This window comes from Dermacentor andersoni, chromosome 1, assembly GCF_023375885.2.
Source record: "Dermacentor andersoni chromosome 1, qqDerAnde1_hic_scaffold, whole genome shotgun sequence".
Lineage (NCBI taxonomy): Eukaryota > Metazoa > Arthropoda > Arachnida > Ixodida > Ixodidae > Dermacentor > Dermacentor andersoni.
The window spans coordinates 155,435,480-155,450,104 of NC_092814.1; the positions used below are offsets into that span (position 1 = coordinate 155,435,480).

The 14,625-nt window shown below is 44.0% G+C and overlaps 1 protein-coding gene across 9 annotated transcripts; it reads right to left on the reverse strand.

The window, feature by feature from the left end:
* Positions 1 to 1,579: 1,579 nt before the first annotated feature.
* Positions 1,580 to 14,569, reverse strand: LOC129383657 (uncharacterized). 9 transcript variants are annotated; one of them, XR_011893828.1, is made up of 4 exons: positions 12,146 to 14,569; positions 8,759 to 9,003; positions 5,787 to 5,851; positions 1,580 to 2,780 (listed from the first exon to the last, which is right to left on the reverse strand). XR_011893828.1 is itself a non-coding variant. In XM_055068323.2 (4 exons), exons 1-4 carry the CDS (start codon positions 13,060 to 13,062, stop codon positions 2,135 to 2,137), a joined length of 453 nt encoding a protein of 150 aa, XP_054924298.1. In that variant the 5' UTR covers positions 13,063 to 14,569; the 3' UTR covers positions 1,580 to 2,134. The 9 variants fall into 9 exon arrangements, 4 of the variants coding, with proteins under 4 accessions (XP_054924298.1, XP_054924302.1, XP_054924287.2 ...); XM_055068323.2 differs by lacking the exon at positions 8,759 to 9,003 and having other exon boundaries at positions 1,580 to 2,221; positions 2,678 to 2,780; positions 5,795 to 5,851; positions 12,857 to 14,569; XM_055068327.2 differs by lacking the exon at positions 8,759 to 9,003 and having other exon boundaries at positions 1,580 to 2,221; positions 2,674 to 2,780; positions 5,795 to 5,851; positions 12,857 to 14,569.
* Positions 14,570 to 14,625: the final 56 nt, after the last annotated feature.

Sequence of the window (14,625 nt, forward strand, 5' to 3'; positions counted from 1 at the left end):
TAATTAAGGCACAGTTAATGAAGGTAGAGTTAAGTAAGGCGCTCAAATGCACGACCTTTGGAGTTATCTAAGGCACAATTAATTCAGATAGAGTTGAGGCACTCGATCACACGACCTTTGTTGGGAATCAAACATGTGGGAGTCTATCAATGCTTTCACATTTATCTACATCGGGATAACTAAGTGCTTGAATTTTTTTCATACATGATAATGAATTGCTGGCATATGTCATGACGCTTAGAACGACAGAAAGCTGAGCTAGTTGGTAATGATTCATTATGCAAAAAAGAGCTGAGGCGTGCTAACAGGACACAAGAGTAGAGAAGTGGACAACACGAACGCCGAACTATGTCGTGACCTTCATGGAATGACAATCCATGAATGATATGTCATGCCACAACATTGTCTTGCTTCTGTCGTCACACGGAGGTACGGTGACTAGAATAGGGAGGTGTGAAAAGCAGGTGCGGAAACCGGTCCCAAAAGTGTGCCTGAGCCAGAAGGAGCACTGTATACAAGCGCCGTCAGAGTGGAGCAGACGGCATACTACGTAGCACTGCTCATGCCCGAGGAATCTCGCTTGTGTTCCTTTGTGCACACCAGTTTTGAGCGTTAAGCTTTTTTTTTTCCTTGAGCATGTGCATTAACATACAGCAGACTCTAATCATGATGTCCATGAAAGCATGCACATCGAGAGAGAATCGCAGTGAGATGTGGTGCGCACCAATTAGAGACTGGATTTGATGACACGGTTTGACGCAGCAGAAGAGCACCTGATTTAGAAAAGAAAGTATATCAGAGAGCTCCACATTCATTCAGATCACATTAGCTCCTATTGTTCAGATCCTCCTTTCAAGTGCAGAAATGTCAGAATACAGAACTTTCTTTACATTCCGCCACAATTCCAATGTAACACATTTACTAGCCAAGAGTCAAATGCACCACCTGTTCCTTTTTCTCGTAGAAGCATGTTCCACTGAAAAATAACTGATCATAAGTGGAAATTGAAGAATATATTAGCTTTATGCATTATAGCATCGCACGTGTAATGTGAAGACGTGGGAGTGTTCCCCACCTGCGGCAAGTTGTTTTTCATCCACTTTCACTGCCATTAATTTATCATTTCTTCAATTCAATAAATAAGTGCAAGTAATTTACCCTGTGTTTTCCTTGGTGTCTTTGTTTGTTGGCTTCTCATGATACGATTAATAAAAATTTGGCCCCTCGGTTAAGAGGTTCTTGTTATTTATGCATTATAGTTACATCTAAAGAGAAATTGATTAACCAAACTTTTTGCTGAGGAAATGTTTTATTCAGAATTTTTTCCGATAGTAGCTTGGCATTGATTTTAATTTCTATGTAGTTTAGTGTCATGCTGTTTTTTCGATTATAATTCTGAATCGCTGCAAATTATTCAAATCAGTTTTTAATGCTTATTCCCATTGTTAAAAACTTGCCTGCTCCATTGCAGAAACGTGTATTTAGACCCATTACTGGCCATTGGCTGCTAGTCTAAAAATTGTGTGTACGTTTTCTCTGCACAAAAGAATGAAATAATAAAAACAACAACACATTATTCATGGAAAAAACAAGTTTACTTGAACTTTGCAGCAAGAAGCAATCCACAGAACACAGGGTTAACCCGCTTGGCTTCTTTTTGTCCTTTTGGTTGACTCCATTAAAAAAAATGAACCCACAGTAGGCAATATAAGCGTACAACAGATGTAACAGTGTAACAGCATGCTCACCGTAGCCGACCTGTGATGCCTGCCCAATCTTTTGCCACGTGTCTGTAACAGATACTGCGGGGAGGCAAGCTGTGCTAAATAGGTAGCTTGTTCTCAAGCGTCTGAATCAAGTCGTACAGAGTATGTGATGCATAAAGAAGTCCACCCAGGTCCCACTGCAAAGAGGCATCCGCCGGCAGATTTGGGGCCACATTGTCTTTGGTGATGAGACAAGCTGCCTTGCATCGTTCACAACTGATTCACAGAATCTGCTTCCTTACTACATAGCCCGCGGCTATGAAATCGACTAGGTGGGAATCACTTTTTTCGGTGTTGTAGGAAATGTGCTCCACAGATATTTTCACTGCTTCTGAAAGGACATTTGTGTTGTCTGCAGCCTCGGTCTGCTAACCGCTCTCGGGAAGCAGCTGCTCTATGGACAGTAGGGATTCCAGTACACCATCAGACACGTTACCGCCTTTCGGACTTCTCACCTAAAAGTAGATAAGCAGCAGTTACATGAACAGTTAAATGTAGACTATTATGTACTTTTGATGCGAAAGCGTCAAATGGCTCATTGAGTGAAAAAGCCGGTGTCCCACGTCTGTCGCAGCAACTAAATTCCGATTGGCTGCGACACCACGTTGCAAGCGTGCCTCGATGGAGTTCCCATTCCTCTCGGAAGCCTGTGTTTTTACACTTTGAATACATATGATCTGACAAAAAGCAAGCAAAGTGGAAGAGAAATCAAATTAAAAATGCCTCAAGATTACCACAAACTAAGCGGGCGTAAAGTGATCATTGGCACCCCCTGCCTGTCTAACAATCCCAAAAGACCGCTCAAGACAATCTTGGCTGAGGTGGGAAGCCATGAAATAGTTGAACCCCGCTTTCTCTGTCAGATACCTCAACAGGTCCTTTGTTGTCCGAAGCGTTACACACAGACCTACTGAAATGTGCTTGCTGAGGAACCCAAGTCCTTTTGAATGATCCTCCCATGAATCCAAAAACTCCAGCATATGGTCAAGAGTGGCCTCCTTTGCACTGCCTGGTCTGGAACGATAGCATGAAACAAAATCTTGGAATTCATATCTGTACACATGGGTGGGACAAGATATTCATCTTAAAGCTACCTTAAAGCTTCAGCTGGAAATTTAGATGTCATGGTAACGATTAAGTTAGCCATAATATTGATGAAGGTCCTTGTTGGGTCAATGTCAGGATAGTGATTTTCGATTTTTTTTTTTCTTTGTGCAAATCTATGGCATGTACAACTGCAGCACTGAAAACAAGAAAAGCCAAATCCACACTCATATTTACAAATCCATTTTGGAATATATGGGTCCTTGTAAGCTTTGGTGCAACCTTCAAGGTGACAGTGTTGCTTTCTACTTTCCACATTGTAGATGCATGCTCTCAGTGGGCCTGAAAATTTTTAAGTTATGAGAATGTTAATCACAAACTAGAATTATACAAAAGGTATCATTAATAATTCACAGATAATTGAGATAATTGAATAAGAAGTCTACTGTTCCATTTTGAGTGTTGAATCCTGTTTCTATCGTTGCATTTCGCAAGCGTTTAATGAGGTATGCGAAATCTGAGACAAAGTGTAGGAACCTGCTAGTGTCAGAAGGATGGATGACCTTGCACTGCACATCCTTGAAATTGTCACGTGGACCAAAAGCACTCCACATTAAGCAGTTCCAGTCAGTGCCATCAGAGCAGATATAGTCTACATGTAGACCCGCCTGTTCACACAGGATTGTCGCTTCCAAAAGAATTTTTGCCAGTACCCTGAATTTCACATTTCCCCGAGAAGCAAATACAGCTGAAAAAAAAAAAGCACAGAAAACAAATCCGCAAACCTTATTTGCTGCGGGAGCTTTAGTGAATGCTGCATACCAATAACTTGAGTCGATTTGCTCAACGGCTGGAATATGAAAACCAGTCCGTGATCGGCTTTTGTGTGCTTGTCGCAATCCTCAGTAAACTTTCCTAAATAAACAAAGCCTTCAATATGACCGGAAGATCACATATCAAGATGTGTAGAAAGTTTCATTTCGTCCACCACAAGGCCACCGTGCCTTTTCATTTCATTCATTTCTTGAGCTTTTATTTTTACCGACTCCCAAAGCTTTACTGACTCTAAAAGCTTGTCATTAAAGCTGAATGATGCTTTAAATCCTTGTAAGCAAAAAAATATCACTTGGTTTTCATAGTTTTCAAAATATGCAACCACATAGCCTAATGTACTTCCTGTAGGCAGGCACGGCTGGGAGGGACAAGGATTTTGTGGGCCCGCAGGTACTGGTACAGTCGAGGGCTTTTCATTCTTAGGATTATGCATTCCAAAAGCCACTCTCTGTTATAGCGGTATCCTCACAAAGACTTCCGCTTAGAGGCCTCAAAACAGGCTCTCACAGCAGCTTGTTGCTTTCTTGGGAGCCCGTTCAGCTGAAAAATAGCGTACACATGAGTTATTGAATCAGTGCACTATGAAGGGTGCTATAGTTAAAGTGAAGCGTGACAGGCAAACCTTTTGCTCAAAAAGATACCTTGATATTGGAACTGGCATCTGGTAGCCTTTGTAGTGCATCATGCAGAGACAGAAGTTTATTTTTCTTCCTCCTGAAGGTGCATGAAACCCACTTTAGCCATTGAGCAGCAGTTCTTGCTAGTGGGCACAGAGCTTTTTTTTTTTCTAACTCGGCAAGCGAACTACAAGAAGGCTTCTGATTTTCCTACAAGCAAAGCTTCGCTGATTTGGACGACTGGAGGCGACTGAAGCAACAACAAAAAAAATGTGAAAGAAAACCACGACTTGGCCATTTTTGCTCTATCCAAAGGTATCATCTGAATGGGGCATTCATATGGAATGCATACTTGTAAAATACCTAGTAATACATGGGTGAAGAGGCAAATACCTCGTGGTGAAGGTGGCAAGGACGCATTGCAAGCAGAGGAGAACAAGCAATGCCGAGATGTTTTGGTGATCTTGGCCACCTGTAATGCTTCAAAGTCGCATACTTTTCCAATTCCACAGCGTGTTGCGAGGCTCTCTGCACATGCTAGAAACTCCTGCACGTCTTGCTGTGATTGGAAATCGCATCTCTTGTGCAGAAGTCCAGCAAGAAAAATGCTGCAACTGGGAAATGTCCTGCCTTCCTCCATTTCAAAGATGACTATCTTGTTGTAAACAAGAGAGGGCATTGCCTTACTGACAAACTCTGCCATTTGATAAGCAAGGACATTCTGATTTTTTAATGCTTACAAAGACCACAGCGCAGTTGGACAATGAAGCATGGCGTTTAAAGATTTACCGACTCTAACAGGAACTTTAACAGGAACTGAGCAATATTGCATACAGATAGTACCAAGTTCACATACAGATTTTCATCAAGTAAAAAATAAAGTCGTAGTTTGCATCCAGTTATTTCTTTTACATTTGTACTTATATTCGTTTTCGTGGGTTTCCGTTTGTACTCCTGCCATCATGAGCATCTATTCGCAACTGTGAATGGTCATCGGTACGCCTGTAGGGTTTGCCTAGCCGAGTTCATGGCTGTCTGCGCAAGCGCAATTCTGTAACTACGAGGCCAGAACCATTTAGAAATCGTTCTATATTGAGTTACCCTTCTATCACTTCTATCATAAACACATATCACGGATAAATCAAAGAAGTGTTTAGGCATGTAGGGCCCTCTGGGCTGTACTTGTCGGCGATAAGGTAGCCTCGCCGCCTATGGGATTATCTGACTGAGCTATGTCGAATGCTCGGTTGCCATAGTCAGAAGTTCGAATCCTTCTACAAGGTGCTTTTTTTTTCTTTTTTTGGACGATGGTGAGCTTGAAATTCACCTCCTCCAGTGCACAACATCTGCAGGCTTGAAGTGACGCCTGTCACCGGCAAAGGATGCTGAGAGCGAGTGGGGCTATACTAATCCATGTACAACCAAATTAGAAAGGCCCACTAAGCTTCAACAAGACACTCCCTCACCAGAACAGGAATTGGCCTCCCTGGTGCAGTATTCGGCCACTCCCTCCCAAATGACTCACTCAATTACCCAATGGCCTTCAGTTCCCAGCAGTTGCAGAGCACCTCACCAAGACGGCGGTCAGACCTGTAACGCAGAAGAGGGTGCTAAGAATCTCTGGGTCCGGACAGGCCGCCAATGGAAACTGACCCTTGCAAAGTTTAACACCCGAACCCTCTCGAGTGAGGCTAACTTAGCAGGACTCTTTGAGGAACTATCAGACAGTGTTTGGGATATCATCGGCCTTAGTGAGATTAGAAAAACTGGTGAGGCTTATACATTGCTGAATTACGAACATGTCCTCTGCTATAGAGGTCTCCTAGATAAGAAACAACACAGGGTAGAATTCCTAATCCATAAGGACATAGCGGGCAACATTGACTCATTCTGTTACATTAATGAGAGCGTAGCTGTAGTCATAATCAAACTTAATAAGAGGTATAGATTAAAGGTAGTACAAGCCTACACTCCAACATCCAGTCACGATGATGAGGAAGTAGATCAGTTTTATGAAGATGTTGAATTAGCGATGAGAAAAGTGCAAACTCAGTATACTGTAGTAATAGGCGACTTCAATGCTAAAGTGGGGGAAAAGCAGGCTGGTGAACAATTGGCAACTACGGCGTTGATTCTAGGAACACTAGAGGAGAGATGCTGGTAGATTCGCAGAAAGGAATAAGCGAAGAATAATGAACACCTTTTTCAGGAAGCATAGCAACAGAAAGTGTACCTGGAAAAGCCCTAATAGTGAAACAAGAAATGAAATTGACTTCATACTTTCTGCTGATCCCAGCATAGTGCAGGATGTAGAAGTGATAGGTAGGGTAAAGTGCAGGGATCATAGGTTAGTGAGGGCTAGGATTAGCCTCAATTTGAAGAGACAAAGAGCAAAATTGGTCAAGAAAAACAGGTCAACCTAAATACAGTAAGAGTAAAAGCAGACAAATTCAGGCTGGTACTTGCAAACAAATATGCAGCCTTAGAACAGAGAGATGATGATGACATAGAGCTAATGAATGAAACCGTAACTAGGCTGGCTTCTGAGGTAGCAAATGAAGTGGGAGGCAAGGCACCAAGGCAACCAGTAGGCAAGCTCTCCCAAGTAACAAAGGACCTAATAAACAAACGACAAAGAATGAAAGTGTCCAACTCAAACGATAAGGTAGAATTCGCGGAACTGTCAAAACTGATCAACGAGGAGAAAATAAGTGATATTCGAAACTATAACGTGAGAAAGACTGAAGAAGCCATAAAGAATGGACGCAGCCTGAAATCAGTGAGAAAGAAACTTGGCATAGGACAAACCAAGATGTATGCACTGAAAGATAAACGGAGTAATATCATCAGCAATCTCGAAGGTATAGTAAAAGAAGCAGAAGAATTCTATACTGACCTGTGCAATACCCAGAGGAGCGGGATACCTCCATTAGAAACAGTAATAAACAGGATACAGAAACTCCTCTTATAACTAGCGATGAGGTCAGAAGGGCCTTGCAGTACATGAAACGAGGAAGAGCGGCAGGAGAAGATGGAATAACAGTCGATTTAATCAAAGATGGAGGAGACATAATGCTTGAAAAACTGGCAGCTCTTTATACAAAATGTCTATCGACTGCAAGGGTCCCAGAAAACTGGAAGAATGCAAACATTATACTAATCCACAAAAAGAGAGATGTTAAAGAATTGAAAAATTATAGGCCCATCAGCTTACTCCCAGTTTTATATAAAATATTTACCAAAATAATCTCCAATGGAATAAGGGCAACACTGGACTTTAGTCAACCAAGGGAGCAGACTGGCTTCAGGAAGGGATACTCTACAATGGATCACATCCATGTCATTAATCAGGTTATCAAAAAATCTGTAGAGTACAACAAGCCTTTCTATATGGCTTTCATAGATTACGAAAAGGCATTTGATTCAGTAGCGATACCAGCAGTCGTAGAGGCATTACGTAATCAAGGAGTACAGGCCACTATGTAGTTATCTTGGAAAATATCTACAGAGATTCCACAGCTGCCTTAATTCCCCACAAGAAAAGTAGGAAGATAGCTATAAAGAAAGGGGTCAGACAAGGAGACGCAATCTCTCCAATGTTATTCACTGTGTGCTTGGAAGAAGTATTCAAGCTATTAATCTGGGAAGGCTTAGGAGTAAGGCTCGACGGCGAATATCTCAGCAACCTTCGGTTTGCCGATGACATTGTTCTATTCAGCAATAATGCAGACGAGTTACAATAAATGACTGAGGACCTTAACAGAGAGAGTGTAAGAGTGGGGTTGAAGATTAATATGCAGAAGACAAAGATAACGATGAATAGCCAGGCAAACAAACAAGAGTTCAGGATCACCAGTCAGCCTCTTGAGTCTGTGAAGGAGTATGTTTACCTAGGTCAATTAATCACAGGGAACCCTGATCATGAGAAAGAAATTCATAGAAGAATAAAAATGGGTTGGATCGCATACGGCAGACATTGTCAGCTCCTGACTGGAAGCTTACCATTATCATCGAAAAGGAAGGTGTACAATCAGTGCATTTTACCAGTGCTGACATATGGGGCAGAGACTTGAAGGCTGACAAAGAAGCTTGAGAACAAGTTAAGGACTGTATAAAGAGCAAAGGAACGAAAATTGCTAGGCATAATGTTAAGAGACCGAAAGAGAGTGGTTTGGATCAGAGAGCAAACGGGTATAGACGATATTCTAATTGACATCAACAGAAAAAAATGGAGCTGGGTAGGTCAGTTAATGCGCCGGTTAGATAACCGTTGGACCATCAGGGTCACAGAATGGGTACCAAGAGAAGGGAAACGTAGTCGAGGACGGCAGAAGACTAGGTGGAGCGATGAAATTAGGAAATTCGCAGGCGCTAGTTGAAATCGGTTGGTGCAGGACAGGGGTAATTGGAGATCGCAGGGAGAGGCCTTCATCCTGCAGTGGACATAAAACAGGCTGATGATGATGATGATGATCAATGTTTCTACTTGACAGGCACCTATTGTTTCTTCCACCTGCAGGCTTGCTTCCAACTTCTCGAGTGCTGCACCACTTTTCTTCAATGGAACGGTGGCTTCTATAACTGTTCCTTGCCTTTTGCGTTTTTTTTGGCAGTTTCTTGCTCAAGTACTTCAGCAGGTTTGGCAAAACGGTCAGCACCATGTTTTTGCAAGTGTAGGGACATCCCGTGGCACAACGACAACACTCCCATTTATGCTATGTTGAACGTCTCACAGTATGAACCTGTCGAAAGAAAACAGTTTATTACAACACAGTCTGATATGCCGCTCAAACTAACAGTGCCAGCTCTTGCAAAACGCAAATGCTGAAACGAAGGCCGAGTTTAGTTTTTGTGTGTTTTTACGCTATAATGACATGGAATTTACATGGAATTTCTAAGCGAATGGGGTCAACCATAAATTCAAGCACGTGCACGGTGGTCCTTCATGAAAGATAACACACGAGCGCATGGCCTGTGCTATGCGAAGGCTGCTTAGAGGGCCAGCAAGTGGCAGGAAGGGGAAGCACGTCCACTTGTGGCGTCTTCTATTAGCAGCCAGAATAACCGGTCATGGCCGATAGGCAAGTGCCTGCTAGAATTAGCTGACACCCCCCACCCTGTCCCTGCGGCACAGCGTCTGCTGCTAGCAAACCGTGCTGGGTACACAAGCGTGCTGGAAACGTGGTAGTGCCAGCATATGGAAGTGCCACTTTCATCGACCTTAATTCTCCTTAATCCACAATAATGCTCCTTCATCCACCCTAAGGCTCTTTAATATGCCTTAATCCGTTATACACCATAATCAACATCAATAATTCATAATCAACCTTAATTTAATCACTAATTAATCATTAATTAACTTGGCTAATCATTAACATCTTATATACCGCTGGACATGCTTTGGGTCGCTTCTGGCCTTCCTGGGTCACGTGATATTTTCTGTTCACAATGCGATCTTGAAACAGAGATCTGAAGGCTTCTGCCTTAAAATGCAATGTGGACTAGCTAGCGCTCGTCACCTGCGGGTATAGTTGCCACTAATTTTTTCAGGGCCTGCATTCATTGCATGACTGACGCATGCACATCGTCGTAAGCTGAAAATAATAGCTCCTCTACAAGCCGCTATTTCAATTTTCAGTAAAACAGACAACGGATCCCAACAATCAGGAAAAGCGTGATCGAGAAGCCGTATCTTCACACATAAATGTTCACAGCTGAAAGCAGAATCTATAGTGCTGCATTTCCAACTGGGTAACAACAGTTGGTGATGTGCGAGGTGATGGAGTCCCAGCAGAATATTAAGCACACTGAGGAGAACCCCATTTTTATATAACATACGAATTGCCGCAATGAAAACGCTGGTGAGCAGCCCGGAAGAATGAAAAAAATACAGCATTAGGGTAATGCTTTGATACCAGCAATAAGAAACACGCCTCACCTCACAAACACTGTTCTTTGGCGGAACAGAGTTATTTCGGCCAACGTTATGCAGCCACTGCTTCCTGCGCAAGCCATCGCGCTTTCCTTGTGGTATCATAAAATCTGCATAACCATCTTCACGCTTCTTGCTGTAGTTATATGTGCAAGAGCAGGGCATAGCGCTCACACATAGAGCAGGAAACACAGCTGACAATGTTTGCTACGCTGATCTGAGGAGAAAAATGGCACTAACAAAAAAGAAAAACGCAAGATACGCGCGTTTTCGAGGGCAGCAGCAGGGAGAGAAGGAGATTCTTGTTGATGGGAAGGAAAGGTTGGGGTAAAGTGCAGTGCAGTAACTGTCTCTCAGCAGAGGACACCTCAACCGCGCTGCACAGGGGGTAGGGAATGAAAGTAGAGGGAGAGAACGTGCACCAGAAACAGCAGCACGCCGCGGAAATGCGATGGAGCTAAAGGCGGTCAGCGAGGCCGACAGCCTCGGCGAATGAAGACCAATCGTCGTGGGACGCGCAAGCGGCGGCAGAGTTCAAAGAGTGGCAGTGCTTTCAAATTATCAAGGGACTTTACCTACACAAACGTACCGCCACTCTTTGAACTCTGCCGCCGCCGCGCGACCTCTTCGCCTCCCCCTCGCCCCATGCGCGTCCACCCGCGGGAACTGGAGGGAACAAGTTTTGCCCCCGTTTTTCTGCACGGCGATTGGCCTTGCCGTTGCCCTTGAAAACGCGCGGATCTTGCGTTTTGCTTGTGTTTTTCTTTTTCGTTGCCGCCATTTTTCTCAGCTCCCGGCTGGCTCGGTGCAGCGAACGTTGCACGCTGTGTTTCCTGCGGTGTTGTGCTAGTGCTATGCCGTGCTGTAGCGCATATAACTGCAGTACGATGCCTGAAGATGGTTATGCAGTTTTTATGATACCACAAGGAAAGCGCAACGGCTTGCGCAAGAACCATGGAGTGGCTGCGCAACATATTTACCGAAAGAACATCGTTCCGACAAAGAACAGTGTTGTTCGCGATGTAAGGTGCCTTTCTTATTGTTCGTATCAAAGCGTCCCCGAATGCTGCATTTCAATGCGTAAGCATCCTTTGGCGAGTACTAGCCCCTCGACGCCCTTGTATCTGTACCAAAATGCGTAATTTGCAATGTTTTTGTTGTATTACTGAATAAAGCTTCTCGCATATTACTGAATACTCTTGAAGTTGCCTGTCGGCAGCTCTCGGTATTGCACGAACGCACTTTTTAAACACGTCTTTGCACGCCGGTGCTCGGAACAATGACACTTTTTCGGTGGACGACTCTGGGTACAGGTACCTGTACCATAGCCTGTACCCAGAGTTTCAGGCGGCAGTAGGTAAAAGGCAAGAATACTTACATAGAATATTTTGTAACTTAAGAATGATATTAAATTAATACTAATCGTTAAGATCAATTTTCAGCCTATATTATTTAAAAATTTGAAGTTAATATTTTTGTGTTCATATTGAGGAAAGTAAAACGATAAAATTAACATGGCAGTCTCTGTTTTACTTAGAAAATTAAATATGGCATCACATAAGCTCCCATGGAAGTGTCCTAGTGCCGACGCACCAAGAGACGGTATCATAGGAGGAGTAATATGACCAGTCGAAGTTGGCGAAGGGAACCTTCTAGAAGTCGTTTACTGCGCACGGCGAACCTACGACACTATTTATAAAGAAATGTTCCATAGTTTCCGGTTCGCTGCAATAAAAATAAGGTGCCAAACTAGACCTAGCTGTGTGAATAAAAATTAAGCATTTGTATTTGGCAACGCATTCTCGGGAAATTTTCCTGTTGAACACAGTCTTCTGTGCCAAGGGAATGTAAGGTGCTGAAAATCGGTGTTATTTAATATACAATTGATTTGGAATGTTCTTCTTGAACACAATTTTCTTTTTAAATATATGTTGCAGCCGTGATGTACGTACGTATGCTGAAGGTTTTAGGATGCTCGGTATACCGGGCTTAGATGGTGCCGCTAGTGCGTCTGCTGACTCGTTTAGAAGGAGTCCCATATAGAATGTTGGTCCCACATGTGTCCTGGTTAGGGTGGCTAGAATCTTGATCCTGGTACTGTAGTGTCCATGTATGGCACTCTTTGGAATGAAGGAAGGCAACCCTGGGGTTCAGGGGAGATTGGAAGACCACAACTCTGATGCCCTTCTCTCGCGTTGCGACAGAACTGTCAGTTTCCAAAGAAGGCCTTGTGTTAAGAGGCACGCGGATAGTACTGCCAGCACAACTTCACACTAAGGCAGTGCATCTTGCACATCGAGGACACCAAGGCATTGTCAAGACAAAACAGCTGTTGCGTGAGAAAGTGTGGTTTCCAGGGATAGACTCTTTGGTGGACCAGACAGTTAAGAGTTGCCTGACATGCCAAGCAAACACACCAGTACACCATCGAGATCCCTTGCCAATCCAGGAGCTGCCTCGAGGCCCGTGGACTGAACTGTCGTTAGATTTTGCTGGCCCTTTCCCTGATGGCAAGTATGCCATGGCAGTGGTGGATGATTTCTCCAAGTACCCAGTTGTTAGCATCCTACACACTCTTGCAGCACCTACAGTCATCAAGCAACTGCGCACTGTTTTCGCTCAGTTCGGCTGTCCAGAAGTTGTAAAGTCAGACAATGGCTCACCATTTCAGAGTGAGAGTTTTGCAGAGTTCGCCAGTGAGCTCGGGTTCAAGCATCACCGCATCACTCCACGGTGGCCAGAGGCTAATGGGGAAGCAGAAAGATTCATGCGCACCCTCAAGAAGTCTATACTCGCAAGTCGTGTCAGCCACTTGGATTGGACTAATGAGCTTCAGTCGTTCCTTCTGGCTTATAGGTCCACACCCCATAGTTCCACAGGAAAATCTCTGTTTGAACTTCTGTTTGGGAGACCCATAAAGAATCTTCTACCGACACTTGTCGCTGGTACTCACAACTCGGCTCAGTATGAGGCCAGACAGAATGACACTAAAAGAAAAGCATACAACAAGTGGTACGTCGACACTCGGAGGCATACGAGTAACAACCAGCTGTGTGTGGGACAACAAGTCCTCTGTAAACAGGACAGGTCAAACAAGTTTTCGCCTTACTATGACCCACACCCATACACAATCACCAAAGTCAATGGCTCCAGAATCACAGCATCCAGAGATGGAGTGTCGATTTGTCGCAACTCAAGTTTCTTCAAAGATGCAAGCACAGTTCAAGTGGAACGACATCAGGACCCGACCGACATGCCATATCTGGATGATGAAGCTGTGCCAAGTAACAGTGACCTTCCAACCCCCAGCATAGCTACTCCTAGCCAAGCCATATCAGCAGCTCCCAAGACCGTCTCACAGCGGTACCCCCAACGATCCAGGCAACGACCTAGGCACCTGAAAGACTTCGTGTTTAAGCAAAACTGATTTTTCCTTCCCTGAGGGGATGATGTAGTGTCCATGTATGGCACTCTTTGGAATGAAGGAAGGCAACCCTGGGGTTCAGGGGAGCTTCCAAGATGGCTGCAGTTTCGTTGAAATAAATGTGTGTGTGTTCCCAACAGAATCGGCCGTAATCAGTCTCAATACTCGAACTACTATGCGTTACAGGTACCCATACCAAACGGATATGAGACGTAAATGTTGGGGGATGGATGAATAAAATTCTCGGAGAATTGTAGACGAATTTTACACTTATATAGCAGAACAAACGGATAAGGGGTCCCTTATGATTACGGCTGAATAAATATATAGGGGAAGTTTTCGTAGAGCTAGAATGATAAGTCATGGAGTGCAGCCAAGAACGAAACAACAGCGTTCAATTGTCTTCTTTATGGCAGCTCACAAATGCATGAGCCGCGTAAAATAAAGACTACGAAACGATAAACTCAGTGCCCCTCCACTCTGTGAAGAATGACTAGTGCAGCTGTGTGTGAGGACCCCTATATGATCGGCCCGCGTATGGGTTTAACGCCTGCTTCACCTCCGTCGCGGCCCGGCCCGTTCCCGAAGATTGCACTATCTTCGGGAACGCACCATGCATGGGGCCGATCCCGCAGATTGTTGAGTACAATAACTCCATCTGTCTTGTCGGCATTTTTCTTTCTTCAACACTGCGAGCCCGGTATTTCCAAGTCACGAACGGCATGCGCGTGATGAGCACGACAGAGCATTCTTTGCATTCTCGACAGGAAAGTAGCGAGCGCAGCGTTTTTAAGAAAGCAAACGCAAGCATGCAAGACAGATGACGATTATCGTTGTGTGGCAAGATACGACCTAAAGGGTGTGCATGGTGTAGACGTGTAGATGCTTGACCAAATAACCGAAAACCGAAAGTAAAAAAAAAAATGCAGGGCCACTGATAGCCACATTGCTAGCGCCGCTTTTTATATTTTTATGACTAAAAAATTGTGTGTGGAAGTGGATCTTCTG

Bases quoted from the DNA above. Each gene is read 5' to 3' on its own strand.
- LOC129383657 (XM_055068303.2), bottom strand. From the start codon at position 13,062: ATGGGGTGTGGACCTATAAGCCAGAAGGAACGACTGAAGCTCATTAGT. The intron at 5,852-12,856 runs GTGAGCCATTGT...TCTGCGTTACAG, and splicing joins AAAACTCTCACTCTGAAATG to GTCTGACCGCCGTCTTGGTG. The intron at 2,781-5,794 runs GTAATTGAGTGA...CTATCGTTCCAG, and splicing joins TGGGAACTGAAGGCCATTGG to ACCAGGCAGTGCAAAGGAGG.